Source organism: Gallus gallus, chromosome 11 (assembly GCF_016699485.2).
Source record: "Gallus gallus isolate bGalGal1 chromosome 11, bGalGal1.mat.broiler.GRCg7b, whole genome shotgun sequence".
Lineage (NCBI taxonomy): Eukaryota > Metazoa > Chordata > Aves > Galliformes > Phasianidae > Gallus > Gallus gallus.
Window position 1 is genome coordinate 18,105,475 of NC_052542.1, and position 23,179 is coordinate 18,128,653.

At 54.1% G+C, this 23,179-nt stretch overlaps 3 protein-coding genes across 4 annotated transcripts in view; 1 reads left to right on the top strand and 2 right to left on the bottom strand.

Moving 5' to 3' along the window:
• Window positions 1–178: 178 nt before the first annotated feature.
• On the top strand, window positions 179–3,951 carry CDT1 (chromatin licensing and DNA replication factor 1). Its single transcript, XM_423919.8, has 10 exons — window positions 179–578; window positions 837–941; window positions 1,043–1,257; window positions 1,586–1,783; window positions 1,871–2,016; window positions 2,130–2,233; window positions 2,398–2,586; window positions 2,905–3,039; window positions 3,112–3,313; window positions 3,398–3,951. The coding sequence occupies exons 1-10, from the start codon at window positions 273–275 to the stop codon at window positions 3,559–3,561; spliced, it is 1,764 nt and encodes a 587-aa protein (XP_423919.5). The 5' UTR covers window positions 179–272; the 3' UTR covers window positions 3,562–3,951.
• Window positions 3,952–5,025: 1,074 nt separating this feature from the next.
• On the bottom strand, window positions 5,026–7,742 carry APRT (adenine phosphoribosyltransferase). 2 transcript variants are annotated; one of them, NM_001277650.4, is made up of 6 exons: window positions 7,644–7,731; window positions 7,054–7,157; window positions 6,108–6,241; window positions 5,910–5,988; window positions 5,645–5,653; window positions 5,026–5,563 (listed from the first exon to the last, which is right to left on the bottom strand). In NM_001277650.4, exons 1-6 carry the CDS (start codon window positions 7,721–7,723, stop codon window positions 5,511–5,513), a joined length of 459 nt encoding a protein of 152 aa, NP_001264579.1. In that variant the 5' UTR covers window positions 7,724–7,731; the 3' UTR covers window positions 5,026–5,510. The 2 variants fall into 2 exon arrangements, with proteins under 2 accessions (NP_001264579.1, NP_001264576.1); NM_001277647.4 differs by having other exon boundaries at window positions 5,034–5,653; window positions 7,644–7,742.
• Window positions 7,743–12,419: 4,677 nt separating this feature from the next.
• Window positions 12,420–23,179, bottom strand: part of GALNS (galactosamine (N-acetyl)-6-sulfatase) — a 44,285-nt gene continuing 33,525 nt past the window's right edge. Inside the window, exons 13-14 of the mRNA NM_001389560.2 lie at window positions 17,202–17,319; window positions 12,420–14,800 (exon numbers count right to left, since the gene is read on the bottom strand). Of these exons, the coding sequence (NP_001376489.1) occupies window positions 14,714–14,800; window positions 17,202–17,319 (205 nt within the window). The 3' untranslated portion in view covers window positions 12,420–14,713. The remainder of the gene's footprint in view (window positions 14,801–17,201; window positions 17,320–23,179) is intronic.

Here is a 23,179-nt window from a genome sequence, read left to right on the forward strand (position 1 = left end):
CCTGCTGGGAGCTGCTCCGGGAGCTGCGTGCTCTGCCCCCCCTCCACCCCCACTCCCAAACAGAAAGCACGGCCCCACCCGCCTCCCCACGTGCAGCAACGCGGCCAAACGAGAGCGGCGCCTTTAAGAGCCCCGTGGCGCCAATTCCGCCCCACGTGACCCGCCGGTGGGCGGAGCCGCAGTTCGCGCGAGTTCCCGCCAAGCGCGGCGAGTTTAGCGCGCCCGCGCCGCGGCCCGCAGCGGAACCGTCGGCGGGGACCCCGCGGCTGGGAATGGCGCAGCTCCGCCTCACCGATTTCTTCGGCCGCACCAAAGCCGCCGTCAGCCTCCCCGCCAAGCACGGCGCCCGCGGGCTCAAGGCCGCCCTCGTCGCCCCCCCGGAGCCCCGGAACCATGGGGCCGTTTCCCCGCCTCCCGCATCGCCGCGCACCCCGACCCGCAGCGCTGCCCCGGCGGTGCCGCGGATGGCGGGCAGGAAACGGAGCCGCCGGGAGATGGAAGCGGAGACCCCCGGCGGGGAGCGGGGCGGAAAGTCGGCGCGGAAGCGGCTGGAGCTGCCGCGGGATGCGGGGCCGGAGGTGGGCGGTGGGGGGGGCGGGCGTGAAAGCGGGGCACCGTCCTCTACCCGGTGTTTGATCTGGGGGGTGACCATGATGCTTGAATAGAGGGATCTCCAGTGTATGATCGGGGGGGGGTTTGGGGCGTCGGGGTCCCGGTGTTTGGATGGGGGAAGCCGTCCTGGGGTTCAGGCCGTGGGTGGTGCTGGGAATGCCCGCACACCTATGGGCAGCCCCAGCTTCACCCTAACCCTAATCCTAGCTCTTGCTGATCCGCAGCCTGCCAGCCCCGCATCGCTGGGCCCACCGCAGCCCCCCATAGCCAGCAGGTTGTGCACCCCCAGCCCGGAGCAGGACAGCGGGACCACACCGCGCCTGGAGCAGGTACGGGGATGGGGGGAGGGGGCTTTATGCCCTACTGGGGTCTCCACCTGATCGCTTCCCTTTGCGCCTTCATCCTTTGCTAACTGTCCCTGACCCCGCAGGAGGAGCTGGCCACGCTGCAGAGCCGCCTGCAGAGGATGAGGATGAAGCCCCCCACCCAACCGCCCCCCATCCCCGCTGGGGTCGGCGCTGAGCTGCGGAGCCGCCTGCAGAGCCTGCGGGGCCTGGAGCTGCGGCTCCGTGCCAAGGCAGCAGGCAGTGGGACGGGGCAGCCTGGGGTCACCGGGACAGAGGCTCCGATAGCAGCACAGAATAGGTGAGAAACAGCTCCGAGGAGGAAAGTGGGGCATTGCGGGGTCGCTGCCACGAGGGAAAGGGCCACGGTGCTGCTCTGCCCATGCAGTGTTGCATTTCTGGTGACAGCGGCAGCGGGGTCCCTCGGATCAGCCCTGCTGTGGGCAAAGCCCTGAGCCCAGAGGGTTTGCCATCCCAGAGTACTGTGAGCTGGGACCAGTGTGGGATGCTGGGATGGGGGGGAGCAGACGGGACCTGCCCCAAGCCTGGGGGGCATGCTGCTCCCATCTCAGCCCTGCTGGGCTCCAAGCAGGCTCAGGGCTGTCCCAGTGACCCCTCTCCGTTCCCAGCAGCACACAGCTCCCCGCGTACCAGCGCTTCCATGCCCTGGCACAGGACACGCCACCAGGGCTGACACTGCCCTACAAGTACAAAGTGCTGGCAGAGATGTTCCGCAGCGTGGACACCATTGCCGGGATGCTTTTCAACCGTGCCGAGACCATCACCTTTGCCAAGGTCAAGCAGGGCGTGCAGGACATGATGCGCAAGTGAGTCTGCAGCAGTGCTGCCGTGCAGCTGGGGCTGCTTCCCTGCATCAGCCCTCGGGGTTCCCCACCTCCCTGGTGCCGTTGCAGGCAGTTCGAGGAGCGGCACGTGGGGCAGATCAAGGCAGTGTACCCCACCTCCTACCGCTTCCGCCAGGAGAAGAACATCCCCACCTACAGCAGCGGCGTGAAGAAGTCGCAGTACCAGCTGACGCTGGAGCCAGTGCTGGGGGAAGGTACACACGTGGCTGGGACCTGCTGGGTCCGAAACAACCTGAGCGTGGCTCAGCCCTGCAGCTCTGCTGCTGTACCCTCAGGGCTTTGCTGTGATGCTGCTCTCTCCCTGCAGATGAGCAGCTGTGCGGCCGTCCTCACCTGTCAGCATCACGCCTGCTGGAGCGCAGGAAGGAGTTCCACCGCAGCCTGGTGAACATCGTCAAGCAGCACCACGCGGTGAGCCCCAGCCCTCTGTCAGGGGGCCAGGCTGTTCTCGCTCCCTGAAGGAGCGGGTGGGAGGACAGTAGTGCAGCATGGAGAACAAGGAATGCGTGGCTGCTGGGATTTCTCCCGGTTCCGGCTTTCCCCAAGCCAGCTGCCACATTCTCACCCCGCTGCAGGCATTCCTGGCTGCGCTGAGCCCTCCCATGGAGGTGCCGGAGGACAAGCTGACCCGCTGGCATCCCCGCTTCAACGTGGATGAGGTGCCTGACATCAGCCCAGCAGAGCTGCCGCAGCCGCCGCAAGAGGACAGGGTCAGCACGGCGCAGGAGGTGCTGAGTGCAGCTCGGGGCACAATGAGCACTAAGGTGAGCAGGGAGCACCCAGCCACTGCCCCACAGCAGCCATCCCGCTGGGTCCAGGTGGGGGTGGGGAAGGGCTGCTCCTGTGTGGGCCAACTCGGTGCTGTAAGATGGGAACACGCGTTGAACATCAGTGTGTATGAGGCTGGAGGAGCCGCCCCTGGGGCTGGAGGTGAGGTCGTGCCCCACGCAGATGGGTCTGATGCACGTGGGGGGAGCGCTGGGCTGCTGCAGGGTGGCCCCGGGGATGGGAGGGGGCGGCGGAGGGGAAACTTCTCCTTCCTCCCAGCTGTAACCCAACTCCTCCTCCGTCCACATGAGCAGATGGAAAAAGCTCTTGCCAACCTGGCCTTAAGAAGCGCTGAAGCCGGTGCGGAGGAACCGGCGCTTTCCAAAGCAGCATCCCCTGCCAGCACCTCCAGCGCTCTCAAAGGGGTGTCCCAGGAGCTGCTGGAGAGGGTGAGTAATTCCATCCTGGCCGCGGCCCCGGGGGGGCCCCACCTGCGCCTGACCCCTCTCTCTGCTCCCCAGATCCGTGCTAAGGAGGCCCGGCGGCTGCAGGCGCTGATGACGCGGGAGATGGGGCAGGAGGAGCGGCTGGCCATGCTGGGCCGACTGCCGGCCATGGCCCGCATCCTGCGTGGGGTCTTCGTGGCAGAGAAGAAGCCGGCGCTGCCCATGGAGCTGGCGTGTGCCCGTATGGCCGACAGCTTCCCCACACAGATGGCAGCAGGTGGGGGGTGCGGGGCTGCAGGCGGCGCGGCGGTGGGGCTCGCCGGGCTGGGAGCTGAGCTGTTGTCTGCACGCATCCCTGCAGGTGAGATGGAGAAGCACCTGCGGCTCCTGGCTGAGCTGCTGCCCGACTGGGTGACGATCCACGCCCTCCGCACCGACACCTACATGAAGCTGGACAAGAACGCGGACCTCGGCCTCGTCACCGAGAGGCTGGAGAAGGCGGCCAAGGAGGCAGAAGCCCTCTGAGCCCTGCTGGAGTCCGGGCTTCCCCTATGCAGTTCTCTATTCTTCAAGCGTAGCGAGCTCCGGCCGCGCTCCGGGAGCAAAGCGTGTTGATCGGGTTAGTTCTTCTGTTGAGTCCCTGCACATTGCAGCCGCCTCTGCAGCTGAAGGTGGTCTGGGGTCGCGGGTGAGATCTGGAGCTTCCAGCCCCCTTCGTGCCACGTCCTGCATGGGCGCAGGGGCCGCTTCTGTGCGCTGGGGGTGAGGAGGAAGGAGGGAGAGAAGTCGCAAAGCGCTGTTCTTTGGTGTTTGGGTCTCGTTGTGTTTTTAAGGGAGGGAAGCACATCTCCAGCGCTCGCTGGAAACGACGACAGGCCTTGTCAAAACACATCTGTATTAAATGTTTTAAATATAGCTGACTCGCGTTGTGAACCCGGCGCTCTTCCTCCCGCTGTCTGTGCTGCTCCGTGGCAGAGGGCCCCGGCCGCTCACGCAGGGAAGGGCTGGGGCACAGTCCAACTGCAGAAAGCCTCGTTGGAAAAAGTGAGCGTGGGCTCCGCTGAGCTGAATGCAGCTCTTGTCGGCGGGGCCGGCGTGGCTCTGGCACGGGGCAGAGGGGTGAGGGTGGGGAGGGGCTGCCCGACGCGGGGCTGCTCACCGGGGTTGGGCGAATCCAGCCTTCTGAGGGAAGGGGTGGCACTGAGCTGTGCTGCGCTTCACCCCGCGGCAGGGTGCAGGGCTGAGCTGGAGGGAACTCCCCATGTGAGGGCTGACTGCAGCACGGGCCCAGCAGGGCTTCAGCTCAGCCCACGGGACAGCCCTGCTTGCTCCCCCAGGCTGAGCACAGCAGCTGCGTGCCTCCCCAGGGAGCACGTCCGGCTCCCGTTCGCTGCTCACACACACACTTCCTCCTGCCTGGAAGCAGCAGCTCCGAAGTGCTGCCACTGTGAGTCATGGCATCAAGCAAAAGCACCATCCCCAGGTTCCCTGATGTCACCCCTTGGCTGCACACACAGCCAGCCCTGGCTGCAACGAGGCCAGCGCTCGCCTCCGCAGCGTGCAGCTGCTTTCCACACAACAGCTCTGTGGGGTGGGACTCATTTTCCCCTCTCTCCATCACAGCGGGGGCCTGCGAGCAGTGCCAAGTGTGTGTGCTCAGCCCTGGGATCCCAACACCCAGAGGAAGGTTTCCCTGGGGGGAGGGCTGAGCAGCACTGGAGTGGCTTTTTAGGAAACGGTGATAAAAATGGGCACGGTGAGGGCTGTGAGCACAGCGTGCTGTCCCCACGCTCTGTGTTGGGAAGGTCCTCCCCCAGCATCGCAATCCACGCTGCCCAGGTGACCCCCTCCAACCTGTGGGATGGAGATACCTGCACGTGGTCCTCTGCTGCCTCCTGTGAGGTCGGGGTGGCAATGGAGGGCTCAGGCTGCAGCCCCCAGTGCTGCCATGAGGGTCATTAACAGCTCCTGCTACTGCAAGAAGAGTGCTGAGACAGTTTAGAAAAAATAGAAAAATAAGTCAATGTTTATTATACCAGTTGAGTTCAGCCCCTGCTAAGACAGGGAGGTGGGATAGCCCAGGGCTGGCCTGAACCCTGCTCAGACCATGAGGAGCAGCAGCACTGCACCCATCTGAGCTCCTCAGGACCCGCTCGGAGCTCTCCCAGGGCTGGGATCAGGCAGAGGGACCTGTGGCCCCATGGAGCACCCTGCCCTGCTTTGGGAGCCTCAAATGCAACACCTGTACAATGGCATCGTGGTCTCCCCTCCCCAGAGAGATGAACTCAAAAAAAAAAAAAAAAAGGATCTGTGCACTAAGCATGCTTTGATCTGTGGCTTGGCAAATGAATAGGACTCCAGCTTCCATAGCCTCTCGTGCAGCAGTCAGTGCAGGTCCCCGCTGCCCACCCCATCGTCACATCAACCCGGAGTCACCTCCTGCAACCCGAGAGGTGCTGCAGCAGCCAGCAGCCTCAGTCGTACTGCAGCAGGGAGTGGAAGGGGATGGCCTCCAGCTTGGCTGCCCCTCCCAGGGCCTTCAGCTCAATGACCACCAGGCACTCCAGGATGTCAGCCTTCAGCCTCACCAGCAGCTCGCAGGCTGCACGCATCGTACCTGCATGCAGAGAGAGGTTCAGCACAGATATCCCTGCTTGAGGAACAGCATGAGCATGCAGCAATGCAGGGCACTCCAGCACCATGCTCAGCATAACGTGCAGTTGCTACAGCGATGTACACACAACCATTGCCACTGCCACCTCCCACACTGCAGGATGTTACATGGATGGTGGTTTCCATGCATAACGTTCTCAAGGTTTGCCCGTGGAGGAAACCAGGGTGACCCACCCCCCCCCAGCACCTGCTTCCCTCACCTCCAGTTGCAAGCAAGTCATCCACAACGACCACTTTTTGTCCTGCTTCCACAGCATCGCTCTGGATTTCGAGTTCAGCCTGCAGGGTGGAAAGAGCATCTTCAGTGCAGCCCTGCCTTGCAGAAAGAACACTTCCTAACCTGCTAGCACTCAGAGCCCAAGCACAGCCTGCTGACCCCTTCCCCCATTGGGCATCACCTTGCCGTACTCCAGGGCGTAGGAGATGGACTCAGTGGGGCCGGGGAGTTTCCCCTTCTTCCGGATGAGCACGAAGCCAACCCCCAGTCTCTGAGCCAGGGAGGGGCCTATGAGGAAGCCACGGGAGTCCAGACCTGGGGGGGCAAGCAGCAAAAGAGCACTCAGAAAAGCCATTTGGGATCGACACCCCCACGTTCATCCTCCCAGCTGTGAGAGCAACGTGCCCTTACGGCGACTCCCACGGGTTAAATGCATACACTGCGCTCACCCAAACGTGTCAGTGCAGTGTCCCACAACCCATCGGTGACCCCCACGCCCCAGCAGCCCTCTGGGCTTTCCCTCAAGCTCTCCTCCAGAGAGCTGAGCTCAGCCGAGCCCCAGCTCTCACTGCAGCCACGCAGACAAGGACTTTGCACAGCAGGTTATCAGCAGGCACTTGGAGGAGGTTTGGTCCAGACTCTGAGCTCTGGGCTATCACCCAGCCCCAGCAGTTCCTTTCCCAGCACTTCCATTCTCAGGCCCTTTAAAGCGTGTGCTGTAATGCATTATCACTGCTACAGCTTCTTCAGTTGGCTTGAAAAAAGCTGCATGGGAAGGCAGACATGCCAGAACAGGGGCTCCCTGCCATGGGGCTGCCCAGGCAGAGCACAATGGGTTTCAGTGCTTGCTGAATGCCTCTTTTTTAACAATGGAATTACAAAACTGGCACTGAAGCAGCATTGGTTGGCATCTGCCACGTCCCAAACCAGTATTTCAGGAAAGGACAGTACTGGGTTAAGGGCAATATCATACTGGTGTTACTGTACAGTACAGGCCAGCAGACAATGTCCAAGGGCTATGGTATTTCCTGTCCCATTAGTAAGGTGTCTGCCCACACTTACCACCTGGGGATTCTGAACACACAGTGCCCTACAGCAGCCTCAGAGAGGTCTCACTGAACACCCACCTGCAATGACATCGATTCTGGGGAAGGATGCCCTCAGGTGATCTTCCAGAAGATCAATCAAAGCCTTGAAAGCTACAGGATCCTTCAGCAGGGGGCTGATATCACTGCAAACAGAGGGAGAGCAGTTAGCAAGCAACCAAGGGGTGTCAGTGATGCTGCTACTACAGCCAGGGGGCACATATCCTGCCCAGGCAGAGCCCCTGCCCCATCTCCTTCCCTGCGCCATCTCCTTCCCTTTCTCCCTGCCCCATCCCCACTCCTGATCCCATCCCCAGATCCATCTCCGATGCTCCATTCCCAGCTCCTTGGCTCCATCCCCACCCCCATACGCCATCCCCCACTCCATCTCCAGCCCAATCCCCATCCCCTGCCCCATTCCCAACTACTTTTTGGCTCCATCCCCAATCCCCCGCCCAACCCCAGCTCCCTGCCCCGTCCCCAGTCTCCCTACTCCACCCCCATCTCCACCCCAACTCCCCTGCCCCATTCCCAGTTCCTCGGCTCCACCCCCACCCCAATTCCCATTCCCATTCCCATCCCCAGCTCCTTGGCTCCATCCTCGGCCCCATCCCCCCGCTCCAGCCCCGCACCGGAACAGCACTCCAGGCACGGGGAAGTCGGGGAAGGACCGCACGCGGTCTCGCACCGCCCGCAGCCGCTCCTCGCTCATGGCGCTCCGCGCACTGACTGCGCAACCGCGGCCGGACGGCCCCCAGCGGGCGGAGCTTCCGCGGCACTGCGCTCCCCGAGCCCCCGGTGCGCCGTGCGCAGCTGCGCCGGAGCGCGGAGCCCCGACCCCCGGAGCCCTATTCCGCACCCTGGGCACACAGCCTTCGGTCCGCGGAGCTCCAGCACCGCAGGGCGCGCTGCCCCGGCTGCTCGCTGCAGTGCTCTGGTTGCACTCCCTTGCAGTTCACGGAGCTCTGCTTGGGAAAAGAGGTCCCGTGCCCAGGGGGACGCTTACACCCCCTCCACCCTGCCCAATGCCTTGCGCAGATAGCATGCTCAGAAGGACGAGGTGATTTCCTGCTTTTCTGTCCCTCATCAACTCCTGTGAAGCTCTGGGATTGTACCTCGTGTTTGTTAAAGCCGTTTGGGTTATGATCAGGGCAGATGGACACAGCAGAACACCCTGGGTCCTGGGCCAGCTGAGCACCAGAGACCTGCTCTGGTGGTTGGCGACCCTGCACAAAGCAGGGGGGTTCAAACTAGATGATCATCCTGGTCCTTTTCAACCCAGGCCATGCTACGATTCTGGTTGCTGAGGCAGTCATGGTGCTCCTGCACGGCCCTCAGTTCCATCTCCTGGTGTGGGAATTGCCATTTGCCTGTGCAAAATCCATCATGGGCGGGAGATGTGCTGCCGAATGATTGCAAATCTCCTGTTCCATTAGCAGATCTGACCTGGATCTGCACCAAATGCACCTAGGTACAGCTGCCCACTGAAAGCAAAGGCAGCTCCAGCATGCAGCACCCCTGGCCAAGCCTGGTGCCCACTGCTGACAGGGAATGCAGCAGCCTGGCTGTGGACATAGAGCTGCCCCTGCAGCCCGGGGACCTTCCAGCTGTGAGATGCGGCTCTTGCACAACGAGGGTTCTGCCTTCATCCCAGCATCCCATGCACCCCGTGCTGCTGCATTTCCAGCTCTCGATGCAGAGCCTTTAGAAGGCTGCAGGCTGAATCCTCCACTGCTCCACTTCCTTCCTTCTCCATCCACAGGGGCTGTAAGGTCTTTCTGGCCCTCTGGCCAAAGGCACCTGTGTGCTGGATGGCTGGGGACGAGCTGAAGGTCAGCGCAGGGGTTGCTCCCTCCCTTGCCAGGCTCCATTGCCAGGGGCAGCCCACACAGGAGCTCAGTGTGCCTCCTTCCACAACCATTCCCTCGCAGAGTAAGATTTTCCCTGAAGTCAGATTATCTCCTTGGCACCAGAAAAATCCTAACAGCTGTTCCAGCGAAGCAAACACAGATGCGGCACGCAGCCATCCGCTGGAACAGGCGCTGCGCTGCACCCGTGCTCCCACGGAAGAACTGCAAGGCTTTTTCTCTTTTGTCATCCCACCAACAGCAATACCAGATGTGAGCCGTTCCGGCAGCTCCTCTTCTTCCTGGTGGACGGAAGCGATGGAATTACTCTGCCTACCCATGGAAATAAGCAGGAGATGGGAAGGGGCCACGGACCCGCGGTGCCATGGCCAGGCAGCCCTGCCCGGTGCCATCCCACCATACACTGCACGTTCCACCTCACCTGGTTTTGCATTTAAAGCCCATAGGACAGCAGTGTTTTCCAGCAGCTACACGAGGTTCCCAGGCCCTGCACTGATCCTATGGAAGGTTACACCAACCCTGCAGCTGCCAGCAGTGACGCAACGTGCCAGCTCAGGTTTAAGAACATTTCTCCAGGCTTTTGTCAGCACTGCACCTCATTAATCAATCCCCCATTTCAGAGGGCTGCACTGACCGATTTTAACATCCAGAAGCAAACGAGTTTCCCTGTAATTGTTCAACTTTTCAAACAACAGTGCTGACTCCTACCGCAGTTTCCATCCGAAAAGAACTTTCCTAGGACCAATTTCCAACGGTGATGTCAAAGGACTTCAGCTCTGGAATATCACATCATGGGAAGGTGTCAGCATCCGCTCGCAGCTCGGGGAGGGCTGGGCTGCTCTGTGCCCGGAGGGGGACTGCAGCTCCACATCTGCCTCCCTTGCTGGCACTGCAGGAGGGGGGAGACCACTTTTTGTGCCCCTCTTTCCCATGCGTGGAAGATCGGGGATTGCAAAGTGCTTGAAGATGCTGATGTGAGAGACGTTGTTAGACCATGAACACAGCAACCATTTGCATAAAGGCTTCAGAGCTAACCCTAATCAGCTTCACCGGGCAATTAGAAGAGCTGTGCTGAGTGTGGAAGTTTCTGTTCCGTTCAGGATGTTAAAACTTCAGCGTGAAGTGGAACAAAATGCCCAAAATTTCAACATACCCCACAAGGGGAAACGAGAACTAAAATTTCCATCCAAATCCTCTGGAACGCTTCGCTTCAATTTCAGCTTTGGAAACGCATGCACTTTAAACCAGTTTTTTTTTTTAATAATAATATTAAAAATAAAAAAAAAAACCCACAAATGTGAAATATCTTATTTCAACAGCAGAGGAATGCAGCTCCCCAGCCAGCTCCCCGGGCTCTGGACTGGTGCTATGAGCAGCGAGCTCACTGTGTCCCCACTAACAGGGCTAAGGGACCACGCTCCGGTGCTGCCTGCTGAGCATCCCACTCCAAGCTGACCCCGGCTCACCCTGGTCAAGCCCTCGGAGGGGACACAGAGCTCCTTCCCTCCTCCTGCCAAAGCAGGAGGGGGATTTGGAGCCAGAGCTAACGCATTTGGCACGGATTCCTTGCTGCTGGCAAAGCGGCCGATGGGCTTTTCTGCCCCCGTCCCTTTCGGGGGGGAGTCGCACCACCAGCCCATGTATCCTATCACGCAGGAGGGTGTGAAGTGGCTCTGGGAGGGAAAAAGGCAGAGAATCATGTGTTGGCTGCCAGGCTGGCTCTGGTAAGTTGGATGGCAGAGGTTTCTGCTCTTCTAAGAGACCACAGGCTTTTGGCTAGGGCTGCACCTTTATTTAGTATTTATATAATTCGGACTGGACTTCGAGCAACAGCAAAACTGCAAGTGGAGGCATGGGATATAAAGAAAACCAAGAAATGGGGTCTGTTCTGTGTCTAAAGGAGACATTTTCCAACAGAAAGAAGGAACCTCAGATGAGATTTCAGTGCTTCCCTCACAACCACACTTAAAAACTATGAGTTTGATTGGAGAGACACCGCTGTGCTGCGTTCTGATAGCAAATGGAAAGCATCAAATAGAACCAGAAAACAACAGAAGTGCATTTCCAAGTATTAAAACCGTTCAGAAAAGTGGAAAAGGAGCCATTTGAACTGCAAAACAGTGACTTGGCTATGGAAGAAGCAGTCAATCACTCGGTACACACAGCCTGCAAGCTCTCCAGGCTGAGAACAGCCTCAGGATCCCTGCTCAGCCAGCTGTCTCAGTGCTCTCTGGGGTGTTTGCAGACCCCAAATCCCCACCAGAACCCATGCTCACCTTAAAAAGGTCTTTCTTCTGCAATGACTTCGTGTTGTGCCTGCAAAGGTGTTGTCCTCAGTGGAAGGGAAGTCTTCTCAGGCGTTCAGGAGATGTTCATGTCGGCTGCTTTGCTTTCTTGCAGAACCACTTCAGTGCCCCCAGTTCAACATCTCCCTTCTCAGCAGTGCCAGTTCCAGTTCCTTTAGTAAAAGCACACTGTCGCCCTCAGCATTTGCATGAAAACTCAGTCCCAAACAGCACATAGCAGCCAATCTGTGCGCTCTCTCACTCCCGCTCTGCTCCAAACATTCCCATTTTCGTTTCCCATACCACGCTGCTCCGCTTGGCATTTGAAACACGGAGGCACGTTATCTCTCATCACTGCACTCAATACTGTTTGCAGGGCATTAACCTTGGCTCTAAGTGTTGGGAATTGATCGTCTGCATTCCAATTCCAGTGCTCAGCTCCCCAAATTGTTGGTCCACGGAGACTAATTTGCCACCGAAATAATCCATTTGTCGCTGCAGGCTTTTAAACCGAGGCTCCATTTGTGTAGCTGCAGAGCGTAAATGCAGCAGGACCTTCTCCACGATTATTAGTTACATCAATTTCAGGAGCTTCTCTGCACGGAGGGTGGGACGATAACAGAGCCTCTGGGGCAGAAGGGGGAGACTTGGGAGGCTCAGCTAATTGGAAATTAAAGGCAGGAGAGGAATTCCTCGGACTCTCAGCCCAAGCAGATGTTGAGCTTTCAGCATTTAGGAGACGTATTCAAACATAAAGATAGGAGTGTCACGCAGAAGCAGCCTTAGAATGACACCACCTTTCCTTCAGCTCGCAGCTTGAGGAAGGAAGCCACCAGGGAAGCAGCCCCGCTGTGGGTCACTAAACCCCACCAGGCCCCTTTCCCTGCTCACAGCTATGGCACACGCAGCCCCTGCAAAGCCAGGAGCCCCGCAGCAGGCACAGACCCCACAGCAGGCAGCTGTCACATGGATCAGAGGCTCGGGGTAACTACGCGGGGCAGAGGGGCTGCCCCCCAAGCTGCAGGCTGGCGGTGTTTGTCCCACGGCTGCGTGCTCAGCTCACTTACCCCCCTGCCTCCCAACTGCGCCGGGCAGCTGTGTGGGTTGGGTAATTGATCCGTGTTAAAAATAATGCAAGGAAAACAAAACAAGTTATTTTTAAGCCCAGCCAGCCCCGTGACCTAGGAGGCAGAGCTGTGAGACTGCCCCAAACCAAGGTGCCAGCTGTTCCACAGGTGTGTGCAGACAAACCTTCTAACTCCTCACTGATAAATCAGTTTATTTTCCTCAGCTCCTCATCTCACTTTAACATCAAAATCTGTACATCTTTGGGAAAGGCACTGATTTAAAATTCTGCCCAGCTGTCCAGCTGTAGAACTACTCTTCTTATTTGAAGCAGTCACTTCTTTATATGAAGCTTTGATCTTTTCTAGCTAACAAACACAAAGCAGTTAAATAAACAAACTTCAAGTCACTTCCAGCAGCCAGCTTTGTAGTGCAAAGTTTACATTCAGTATCTATGCACCCAAGGACTGTTTCAATAAGGGATGAAGACTTTGTGTGCTGAGTAACCAAACACCGAGTGTGCTGAAAATGGGCTGGCGTGCCCAAGCAAGTAATGCAAGAGGAAAAAAGCACTGTCTCCAGAACTGCAAGCTGCAAGAGAGAAAAGAATGAAGTGGCAGGCAGGGCGCATGGCTACCAGCACCTGGCATGCTTACCATGTGCACAGTGCAAAGGCTCAGAACTGGGCAGTGTGTCTGAGTGAGCACCCAGCGGAGCTGCAGCCCTGGGATCTGTTTATAGGCAGTGCACAGAGACGAAGCTGTTGCAGTTTGCAGCAGACACTCACAGCTGTTGGAGAGTTGACAGCAGCTTTCAGGCGGTTGTGGTGACGGACTCCCTCGTCTGGTGGTATCTTTATTTGTGATAAGAGTGAAGCGTTGGGCTGGGAACACTTCTGGCACAGCTCTCGGTTAGGGCAGGTAGGATGCTGGAACTGCCACACACTGCCTGCAGGCAGGGAGGTTCCGAGGGTCTGGTGTTGGCTGGAGCACCACGAGCCGACTCAAGAAGCACTGTGCTTATTACAACCATAAGAGGGTTATCCAGCTTCAGGAGATGGATGCTAGGAATTACTGTGGAGATTACAGGTAGCATGAGACATAGGAAGGGGGAGATGAGAGCATTTGGAATTACAGGGGGGGCAAGGACAACAAGTTGAGAAGTCTGCAGGAGGGAGAGCACAGCAGTTAACACAGAAGCTGTCAGCACATCTCAAGCCAGCCCCAGCTTTGCCCGGGAAGGAGGCAGTCCTGCAGAGTGCCTTGATCTTTGTCAGGGCAGCAAAAAGCCATGCAGAGAGGGCACATATCAAAGAGAGGAGGGGTGGAAGCAGACCTGTCACTGGTGCAGACAGCAAGCTTGCATTGCCTCTACCTGTTCCAGTACAGCTCCGCAACAACCTTGCTAGGTTCTGTTCCAGAGACGTTTATTAGCAACAGTGAGGGGTATGAAAAACAGACTCAAAATGGGATGAGCAATTTACAATGTGAAATTATGCGAAGAATCTGCATTCACCATGAACTCTGTTTAGAGAAGTGCTACACCCAGGCTGGGGAAAGTTTGCACAAGGAGAATTCCTCGGAGAGCATACGCTGGAAACAGGGTCAAGAGTTAACGTGTGATGTAAATGGGCATTTCTGAGCCTGCAGTTGGCTGGGCCCACGTCACGAGAATACAAGAGTGACTTACACCATATTTGGACCTGGATTTTTGGGAATAAAGAAAATCCCACAAATGAACAATGGAGCCCCAGCTCCCCGAGAACGCTCTGCACACCATCAATAAGGCAACACTTACATGAATCCCTATCTGCAAATTTCTTTATAGTATGAGCTGGTGAGCGTTTGCAGCTACAGAAAGAAAAAACACAGGGTGTTCTGCCTGTGGCTGACCCTTAGTTGAGAACAGAACGCAGCACTTGTTTGCACTCAGGCATGCACAGCAGCAGTGTGGGCCATACAGCTGCACCCAGAACTTGCAAGCTTAGGAAGAACAGGCAAAAACAAGTTGGTGTCCAAAGAGTTCACAATGGAAATGAAATGTTAAAACAACAAGTTATATGCAAAGAAAACAAGGGCAGCTTGGGCAGGGCCGTACATTTCCTGAGCAGTCTCCTATGGCTGCTGCTGGGGCATCCACACGAGCAGTGACTCCAGAGGTTGGCTGGAAGAAGCCAGAGGAAAGGTGCACCCGTGGTGTTTCTGAGCTCATGGCAGAGATGTGGTTGCCCAGAGATCTTTCACAGTTAAAACAGTTCTCACTGAAAATTTACCATTTACGGAAACAACTAAACCAAGAGATGAGGACAGGCTAAACCCTGAGCACTAGCAATATAAACACTGTCCCTTTTGGAAGAGCAAATGATGATATCACACATACATCACACCCTTCCTGTGTAAACAGGAGTGCCAACATGAGAAGAGATGCATTGTAAACTCCGTGTCCAGGCGGTGAGAGGGCAGCTCCTGAGGGCTGCAGAAAAGATCAATGAGACCAAAAGCACTTCTTTGGATCAGACTTGGGTGGTTTCAGGCACTTCCCTAGCTTCTCACAGCCTGGGGGAGACCAGTTCTGTTAAAAAAAAGCAAACAAAAGACACAGAAAAAATGAATTCAGACCTTCACACAAAGTACTTGCTGAGCCCTGTATCCTAACGGACCCCTTTTGCTTCTCAAAACAATGCTCTTAGGTCTTGCTTGAAAAACAGAACTCTTGCAGCTGATGCTCCTGGGATCATCCCTTTTCCAACTCCAAATCCTATTCAAAAAGGCTTTAGGGAAGACTACGAGTCCTTATGCATCAGATGATTCCCTCTGCTGGAATATGGTGGTCTCTCCTTTAAAATGCAAGCTGGTGGGACTCGTGGTGACTTCTTCCCTCACCTGCAGTAGCATGGAGCACACAGATCACAAGCTGTTGGTGAGCTCCTAGTTCTCCTCCGATCCAGACAAGAGCTCATATCCTCAGCACTACAATACCCATGTACTTTATTAAGGAAACAAGTAAAAATCACCAGTGTTTGAAGGCTGAGGGCGTGAGAGAGAAAAGTGCCTGTATTTTAATGAGCATTCTGATGGACAAATTCATGAACAGATGGAGTAGGAGGTATTTATGAGCCAACTACTCCGGTGCATGCAGAGCAAAACTGTTTTCCTCCCTTGTTTTCATGTTTCTTGAGCTACCTTTCTCCAGCGTGCGTACAACAGATAGCAACATCAGAAAGGAATCCCACTGCAAACCTCGGCTTCCAAAGGGATTAAAAGAGGAAGGACTTTGGATAAGACAGTTCTTTCAATTTCAGGGTGGTTTTGTTTTGTTTTGTTTTTTACATCATTTAAAATTTGGCTCTGTGCCAATGTGAACGGCAGATCTCTGCCCTAAGAAATCTTGTGTGTTCTTTCCCTGGCTCTCCAAGTCCAACCATGGGAGACTCTTGCTGTCACCTGTTAACGCTCACTTCAGCTCTGACCTGCTGCCTTTTATGTCATTAAGTTTTTCAAGCCATCAGACTGATTAAATTCCTGTGGAGGTAAAGAAAAGCTTAACCCCATGAAAGATACTAGAGCAGGTTTCTATTCCATGCAGCTGACAACAGATGGCAGTGAGACACCAGCTATCTCTGCAGGTCGAGCAGAACACAGAGCGGAGTTTGGCGGAATAGCTGCACGAAGGGCTTCAGATCATTTACAAACCATTAATGCCTTTTCTAAACCCACTTCTCAATTTTAAAATGCACCACTGGAAATTTCAGATGCTTGACCACTGCGTAGAGGCCCCAGAGATCCAAAGACACAAAGAAATTGTTCAGGAGGCACAGCTCCAGAGAGAGGGTTGGGGTATGGGGTGAAGTATGGGACCTCCACCCCAGCACTTGTTCCTCTTTGCAGCCCAAATACACCATGTGCTCACAAACAGTGTTACTGCTTTTGCAGCACCTGAACACATTGCACCACAGCAGCTGCACAACAGCACCATGCCTGCACTTTATGAAGCAGTTTTGGAGCTGGAAGCACAGAAGAAAAGTCTTTCTAGGGAAGGGCTCTGGGAGCAGCCAGATGCTGGGGAGAGTGCCTGAGCCCACAGAACATCCCAGAGGAGCACAGAACAGGGTTTATTAAAGGAAAGGTTGAATAATGGAGGAAAACAACATAGAAACAGTAGTCCTTCAAATCGTTCTCCTGCTTAGCATCCAAAAATAAAAAGTAGTGACAGTGCTAAAAAAGATCTTTGCTTTCTTATTAAGGGGAGAGAGGCAGCTCCATGTTCTGCACAGCTCTGGCTGGCTGGAGACAGAGCCTAAGCAGCAGGTACTCAGGGTATGCTTCATCAGGTTACTTCAGTGTCAGGAAGACTTTGTCTGTTGTATTTTGTGTCAGTCTACACAGGCACATCCCCTTAAATTACACAGACTCTTGTCACCTGACAACCTTACCTCCTAAGAACCATCCCGTTTGTTTCTCAGATTCACAACACGTCAAACAGCACTTGGAAGGAAAGCCAGACTGTAACTTTCCAACATGCAATTCAAAATAGAATACGGAACTGGAAACCAGTTTGGCCTGCTTCAGAGCAGGACTTTGGAAGAGACAGGCAAAGGTGCGTACTCGAAGGAGACCACGCAGGACCAAAGATGCTCAGTGATCTGAGTACCTGACAAGATCACTGTCTCAGTCCCACCACCCAAAACCCAGAGGGGCTTTGGAGAACTGCAGGGGGAATTAGAAAGGAGAAGCATCTACAGTTGCAGATACTTTGGTATCTCTGAGGAAGGAAGTCAGTGTATCACAGCATGCTGGCAGACGTTGCATACATAACCCAACGGGCTCTATACAAGCTGTGCTGTGCTGCTGCATCCCACAGGTAACAAACAGCCCTCCCTTCCTCTCCAACCCTTCCCAGCATTCAGTGATGTTTTTAAGCCTTCACAAAACATACTTCAAGCTAAGGAACTGTAAATGTTTTAACTGCTCACCATGACAGCCTTGTCACACACGTTGAGCTGTGGCACTCCTGGCACCATGGTGTCCTTGTGCTGCTGCACCACGGCAGATATCCGCCTCATAACTCCTTGGTATTCATCGCTGGCAAAGCTAGAACGTGAAAAAGATTCAGAAGTTGTTAGTGGGGCTGCCTGAATATATCGGGTTTGACATACAGCATCATTAAAGCATCACTAAGCCGTGCCAGAAGACATTTTCTGGGCTGCAGCGAAGAAGAGCGTGTAAACAAGCAGCCACCACTGACTGCCCGCATGTCCATCGGGAACAAAGGACCTGGGCTGAAAGAATCCATCCTGCCTGGGCATGAGGCTGCAGGTCTGATTCTCAGCCTGGGGGGCAGACAGCCCGGTGTGCTCCCCAGCACAGCAGCACATGGCTCCCGGCAGACCAGCTCAGCACAGGGCTTCAGCATGGACAGCTGCTGCTTCCAGCAGCCCCAGTGCCTCACTTGTTGGACAGAGATGCTGCCAGCTTGTGTTGGTTCCCATGGGGATGTCATTAGCAAAGGAAAGGTGCTTCTGGGGTTGTCTGCCAGTGCTTTAAGTGGTTATCTAGGGAGACAAGAATGCAGGACAGACACCTTGCCAGGTACATTAGCACATAAACAAGTTTGCCAAGGCTGTCCTTCCAGCGTGTCACATGAGAGGTCACCCAGTTCCCAGTGCTCCCATCCTCCGCTCTTTCGAGAGCTTTTCTGCAGGACGTGCATCACGTGGAGGCATTTATTGAAGGGAAGTGACAGCAATGTCAATACTTTGTTTTCAAGAGCATTCTCAAGCTAAGGGTTTCAAATGCAACCGACTGTTGGCCAGCAAAACTTCACAATCACTAAGTAAAATGAACCAATATTATGCAAACAGGAAGATGGAGAATAATAGGGACGACTTGTCCAAGACAAGAATACCTCCTTCATTTCACAACACTACAGCCTTATTATCCCAAGCCAGGACCCATCCATCAGGCTCCAAGCCCTCATACGATGCTATAAATTACCAGACTTTTACCCAACTTACTCCAGCAGGTACTTGTTTAAGTGGTTCGGAGTGGACTTCACTAATACTTCAAGTATTTCCAGTGTGGAGGATGGCCACCCAATGACCTCATTTTGTCCATCACCTTAAGAGTCACTTAAAAAACAGAGAGCGGCAAATTGGCTCTGAAGATAAAAGAGAAACAATGCTGCCTGGTGCTGACCTCGGGCTCCCTTTGCTTGCAGTCCAAGCTGGCCACCAGCCCCACACTCCGGCTAATTTCCTACTTTGAAAAACAATCACATTTCGAAGCCCAGCAATGTGCCAGCAGTTTCCAGTAAACCCTATAAATATCGCATCTCGGCAGCTGTCCAGAGAGAAGCTGATTGTGGGGATGGGCCTGAGCACTGCTGATAGAGAAGCGGAAGGGAATTTGAAATGACAAGCTCAAGCAAAGTAATCTGTTGCTCTCACACCCTGCTAGCTGTATCCTGGCTGTATGCTCTGCATGGACCGTGTGGAAATGGTGGAAGCCCCCAAATGCTGCTCTGTGCATGCAGCCCTGAAGGCTGCTGCAAGCAGAGGGACGGAGGCCACCAGCCACCCCCTATGGCTTCACCCTCGCTGAGCGCACCCCAGGCTCGGTGAGTGTTGCACCCCAGTGGCACAACGGCCTTTCAGCTCAGCCAGATTTTATCTGTGAGTCCTCCAGATGGGTTTCAAACACAGAGGGCTGCCGGCGCAGCAGCGAGCCTGGAAATATCAAAGCAGGTTTTTAAAAGAGGCAAAGAGTGTTTCAAGCTAACCCGTGCCCACACGCAGAGGACAGCTAATGCAGGAGAGCCTGCACACAGGGAGACAAAGCAGCAAAGCCATGTGTGCCCAGGAAGCACTCCTAAAGCACGGGTGGGTCCCTGGGCTGCACAGCACGCATGGGATATCCAGATAGCTAATCGCTTAATGCCTTCTGCTGCTGCTCTCCTAACCACCTAACGTGTTTATTGCCTGTGTCATCTCCCCAGCATTCCAGATCTTGTGGAAGCAGACCTGTAAGACAAAATGTTGCTGCTATCTAATTAAGCCCTTTACGCCTTTACAAATATTTAAGTGCTGAAGAGCCCAATTTCATCCACCGAAGCGGCTTCTCGTACGCATGATTCCAAATTAGCTCTCATCTGGACAGACCACTGGAAAACACAGCTGTGGTCGGGATGAAAGATAACCAATATGTTGTCACAACTGCTGCTTTTTGCTCCAAATATGCCAGTCCTGTCCCAAGGAAAGAAAATCAATCCTTTTGCTATAATCTTAAATACTGCTTTTATCCACAGCATCGTTACTCATTAGCAGCCTTAGACACGTGAATGCTGCAGGGTAACAAAGTAGGTTTGCATCATTCTTCTTGCTTTAATTCCCATGTTCAGGACACTCCTGGCTGTTTCAGCTTGCTCAGCAGGGACAGGAGATCTCGGCCTAACCTCAGCTCCTGGTGATTTTCAACTGCTCTCCCCTGCAGCTCCTACACTCTTAGATTACTTGAGCCTTTAGCATAGGCTGAATGACTTCCCTAAAGCACGACAGAGCAGCTTGGCACATAGAAAAGTCTCGTGCTTCTCACAGAAGCACAAAGCTTGCTAAAGCTAAAGGACATGCATAGATTATGCTCCAAGTTGCACTGCTAACCTATAAACCTCACCTCAGTGGGGTTTAACATGCACTTAAGCTGGCTAAACCTGTTGACACTGGCTTAAAACATATCCGATTGCAGCTGCCTCCCAGTACATGGCAACGACGGATCCCAAGTGCTGTAAGATCACCAGAGATGGTGATCAGATGGCTTGGTTGAACACAGAGCTGTGCTGCCCAGCTGGAGGTACAGCAGATCCCCAGCACCGTGTGGGGCTGCAGTGCCTGCAGGAGGACAGCAGCTCAGGGCACACAGACACAGCAAAACTGCCATCGACACAAAGCACAGCAAGGCTGGGGCTGCTTTCCCTGCTGGAGTACAACACTTGGTCTGAGGAACTGAGGTCTTGCTCAGATTGAGCTCTGCAGCTCCATAACACGTAACAAGATCCAACATCCATACAGTGCTTTATCCAGTATTCCCTGTCTGCGTACAGCGGGTTCAAACTCTCCAGCCCTATGAACGAAGTGCATTTTGTGACAAAATCTGATCGAGAGGAGTGCCTTCAATCTGCATGTTAGATGAGCATAATTGCTTCATGGTAATCAGTCTGAGTTGTTAATGGAGCTGGGAGTCGCTCCTATTGGGGAGCCACAGTCCCCTCCTTTCCTCGAGTGCATATGCAGGTCTGGACTGCAAGGGCAGGGCTTGCTACATCCTCTACTACAAAACAAGATAATATCTGTACAGGTGTTTGGGTATTGTTGTCTGAGCAAGGCTGCAGATCTCGCTGCCTCCAGGGCACGCTGCATTTTGTATTCCAGCTCAACAATCCTGCAGAAGGAGAGCTGGGAATAGCACTGGAAGAATGAGAGCGCGGCGGCGAGGGTGAGCAGGTGGTGTTGTGAGGAGTTTGCTAAAAGAGATCCCCCAGCGCACATGAAATTATTCCACGCTCAGAATGAGCGAACGGAGTGGACAAAGTCCAGGGTCATTACACTAATTGACACTTTACCTCCGGGAAGTCTCTGGAGAGCCAATCAGGGCTGGATTGCGAGCACAGGGTCCCAGGCACAGGTGTGGTCTGTGCTTAGTTCATTTAGTGTAATTGTGCCTCGGCAATCTGTTCCCATCTCCTCCCTCTCCAAACAGCTCCGAGTGTAACCTGCTCTGCTATTAACCCCACCGTGCCCTATGGTGAAATTCAGGCTGGAAGGAGGAGGGTTTGCTGACACGCTGCCTTTGGTATGAGAGCACTGTCTCAGTCCCTCGCCTTCGGCTCTGCCACCATCCCAACCTGTAAGGGGGAGGAGAAGGGATGCTCTGCCACAATAAATCCACTGTCAAATGCATCAAAGCCACAGGAAATCAAAGAGCGCTTTCACCATTTTTTTTTTGCCCAGATCTAGATCTTGATGTATTAATTTATACCTCTTCTTGATGATTTGTATACAGGCACAGCAACGTATCTCTATCCTGAGAGCGCCAGAATCATGTTGTTATTGAAAGGAATGTAGCCAAGTGGTTACTGTATGGTGCACTGCATAGAAATGTGACAGTGGGCTCTCAATAGCAGCTTTCCCATTTACGGAGGGAGAGCACAGAACTCAGCTAATGACTTGTGGGTATTTTACTTCCTCCTCCACTGGAATTATTTCAATTTTAAAAACAACAACATTATTTTTAATTGTGAAATACAACTAGATTCAGGTAATTTGATTTTATCTGTTATCAGTGCTATTAGGCTGCTCTGCAACGTGGTATCCAAGTTCCCATCTTGTCTTATTACTCAGCCTTCCTCTGTTTCTTTCTTCTGCTACCAAGTTTCTCTGGAACTTAAAGTCTGAACAATACAGACAAAGGGTTTGGAGCTCTGCTTCTGAAACACAGCAACAAGCACTTATTGGAGAGGTTCACAGGGCCAAACAAAAAAGGAGCCAAACAGAAAAGCAAAGGGTAGCTCCAACTGTAAGGCATCCGCAGGACCCAGATGTAAGCACCCCAGCAGCTGTGATGCCCCTCACCTCCGTGGCTTCAAACAGCATTTTGCATTTTTGAAGCTGGTTCACGTGGCTCTTCCAGTATTCTTTCTTGTACAGCATCCCTCCAGTCTAGGCAGTAACTCAGCAAACTACGTGTAGGCTGCAGGTCTGCTGCAGTTAAGCACAGGTTACAGGTTGATCGGACGCCGCAGCGCAGAGCCCTAATCCAGGACTGAGCCAAGCAGAGAGCAGCAACCGATCGAGCTGAGTTTGCCTCCGTCCTTAGTCCTCCATGGCTTCCATAGCTGTGGCTTTCCTCAGAGCCACCTCTCCTGTGGCAGCAGTTAATTCACTCCTGCAATGCAGCTGTTGCCATTTCCTTCTTTTCTTTTTTTTAACCAAGAAGGCGAGGAGTCAGCACCTCCCCTGGGCAAAGTTCTGGCTCTCCGCTATACATGTTTTCCCCTCTGTTTTGCACCTTCCCTCTTTTCTCAGCAGAGAGGTTTCTGCCCTGATCACTAAGGTGAGACTGGCAGCCTTCCTATCACATCTTTTCCCCTCCAGCTTCCCTCCAGGAGCTTCTTCCCTTCTTTGCTGCTTCCATAACCACTGCAATTACCTCTCCGATAATTTCCAGGATTTTCCATCTGCTCAGAATAGGCATTTGTGAGCTCTCTTGTTAATTAATGTGTTCTAAAAATCATTACGTTCATCAACCACATCTTATCGCTTCCACTTTTTCTTCCATAACAGCCAAATCTATTGCCCTAAGTAAAATGTAGGTGTTTTGTCATTCCAAACGTAGCAAACTCGGTTCTGAACAGAGCTAATAGCTCAGAGCAGACGTTGTTACCACCCCAGAGCACCAACAAGACGTGAGCTCTACTTAATTGTTACCAAGGCTTTGTACCTCTGCTGCAAACAGACAGAACTGCAGAGGATTTTTGCTATGAACTCTTCTTGCAGCTCTGGAGCCTGACCCAAACTGCACTGGCCCCTTCAGTTTGCACTGCACGTTTTGTTAGCTGTATTTTAAGCTGAGCCAGTTATGCATTACTGCTCATGTTCTTCCTGACTGGCATGAAGCATTTCAAGTAAAATACAACCTCTAACTTAGGTGGTAAAGCTGACAGCTGGTTGGGAAGATACCAGAAGATAATTTAACTGAATTTGTCAAATGCAGGCTGAGTGGAGAAACGAGTTCCACGAGTGGGACTTAGGGGACACACAATACCCTGAACGTAACAGACTCCAGTAAAGATGACCTATCAGATCTTCCAGTTCTGCATTTTGGTAAATTTGGTAACAAAGGCACTCTGCAGTTTGACTGCTTTTATGGGAAACAAAATCAACCAAGAAAACCCCAACCC

Bases quoted from the DNA above. Each gene is read 5' to 3' on its own strand.
- CDT1 (XM_423919.8), top strand. From the start codon at position 273: ATGGCGCAGCTCCGCCTCACCGATTTCTTCGGCCGCACCAAAGCCGCC. The intron at 1,258-1,585 runs GTGAGAAACAGC...CTCCGTTCCCAG, and splicing joins CCGATAGCAGCACAGAATAG to CAGCACACAGCTCCCCGCGT. The intron at 1,784-1,870 runs GTGAGTCTGCAG...GTGCCGTTGCAG, and splicing joins GTGCAGGACATGATGCGCAA to GCAGTTCGAGGAGCGGCACG.
- APRT (NM_001277647.4), bottom strand. From the start codon at position 7,723: ATGAGCGAGGAGCGGCTGCGGGCGGTGCGAGACCGCGTGCGGTCCTTC. The intron at 5,989-6,107 runs GTGATGCCCAAT...TCCACCCTGCAG, and splicing joins ACGCCCTGGAGTACGGCAAG to GCTGAACTCGAAATCCAGAG. The intron at 5,654-5,909 runs GTGAGGGAAGCA...CTCTGCATGCAG, and splicing joins TGACTTGCTTGCAACTGGAG to GTACGATGCGTGCAGCCTGC.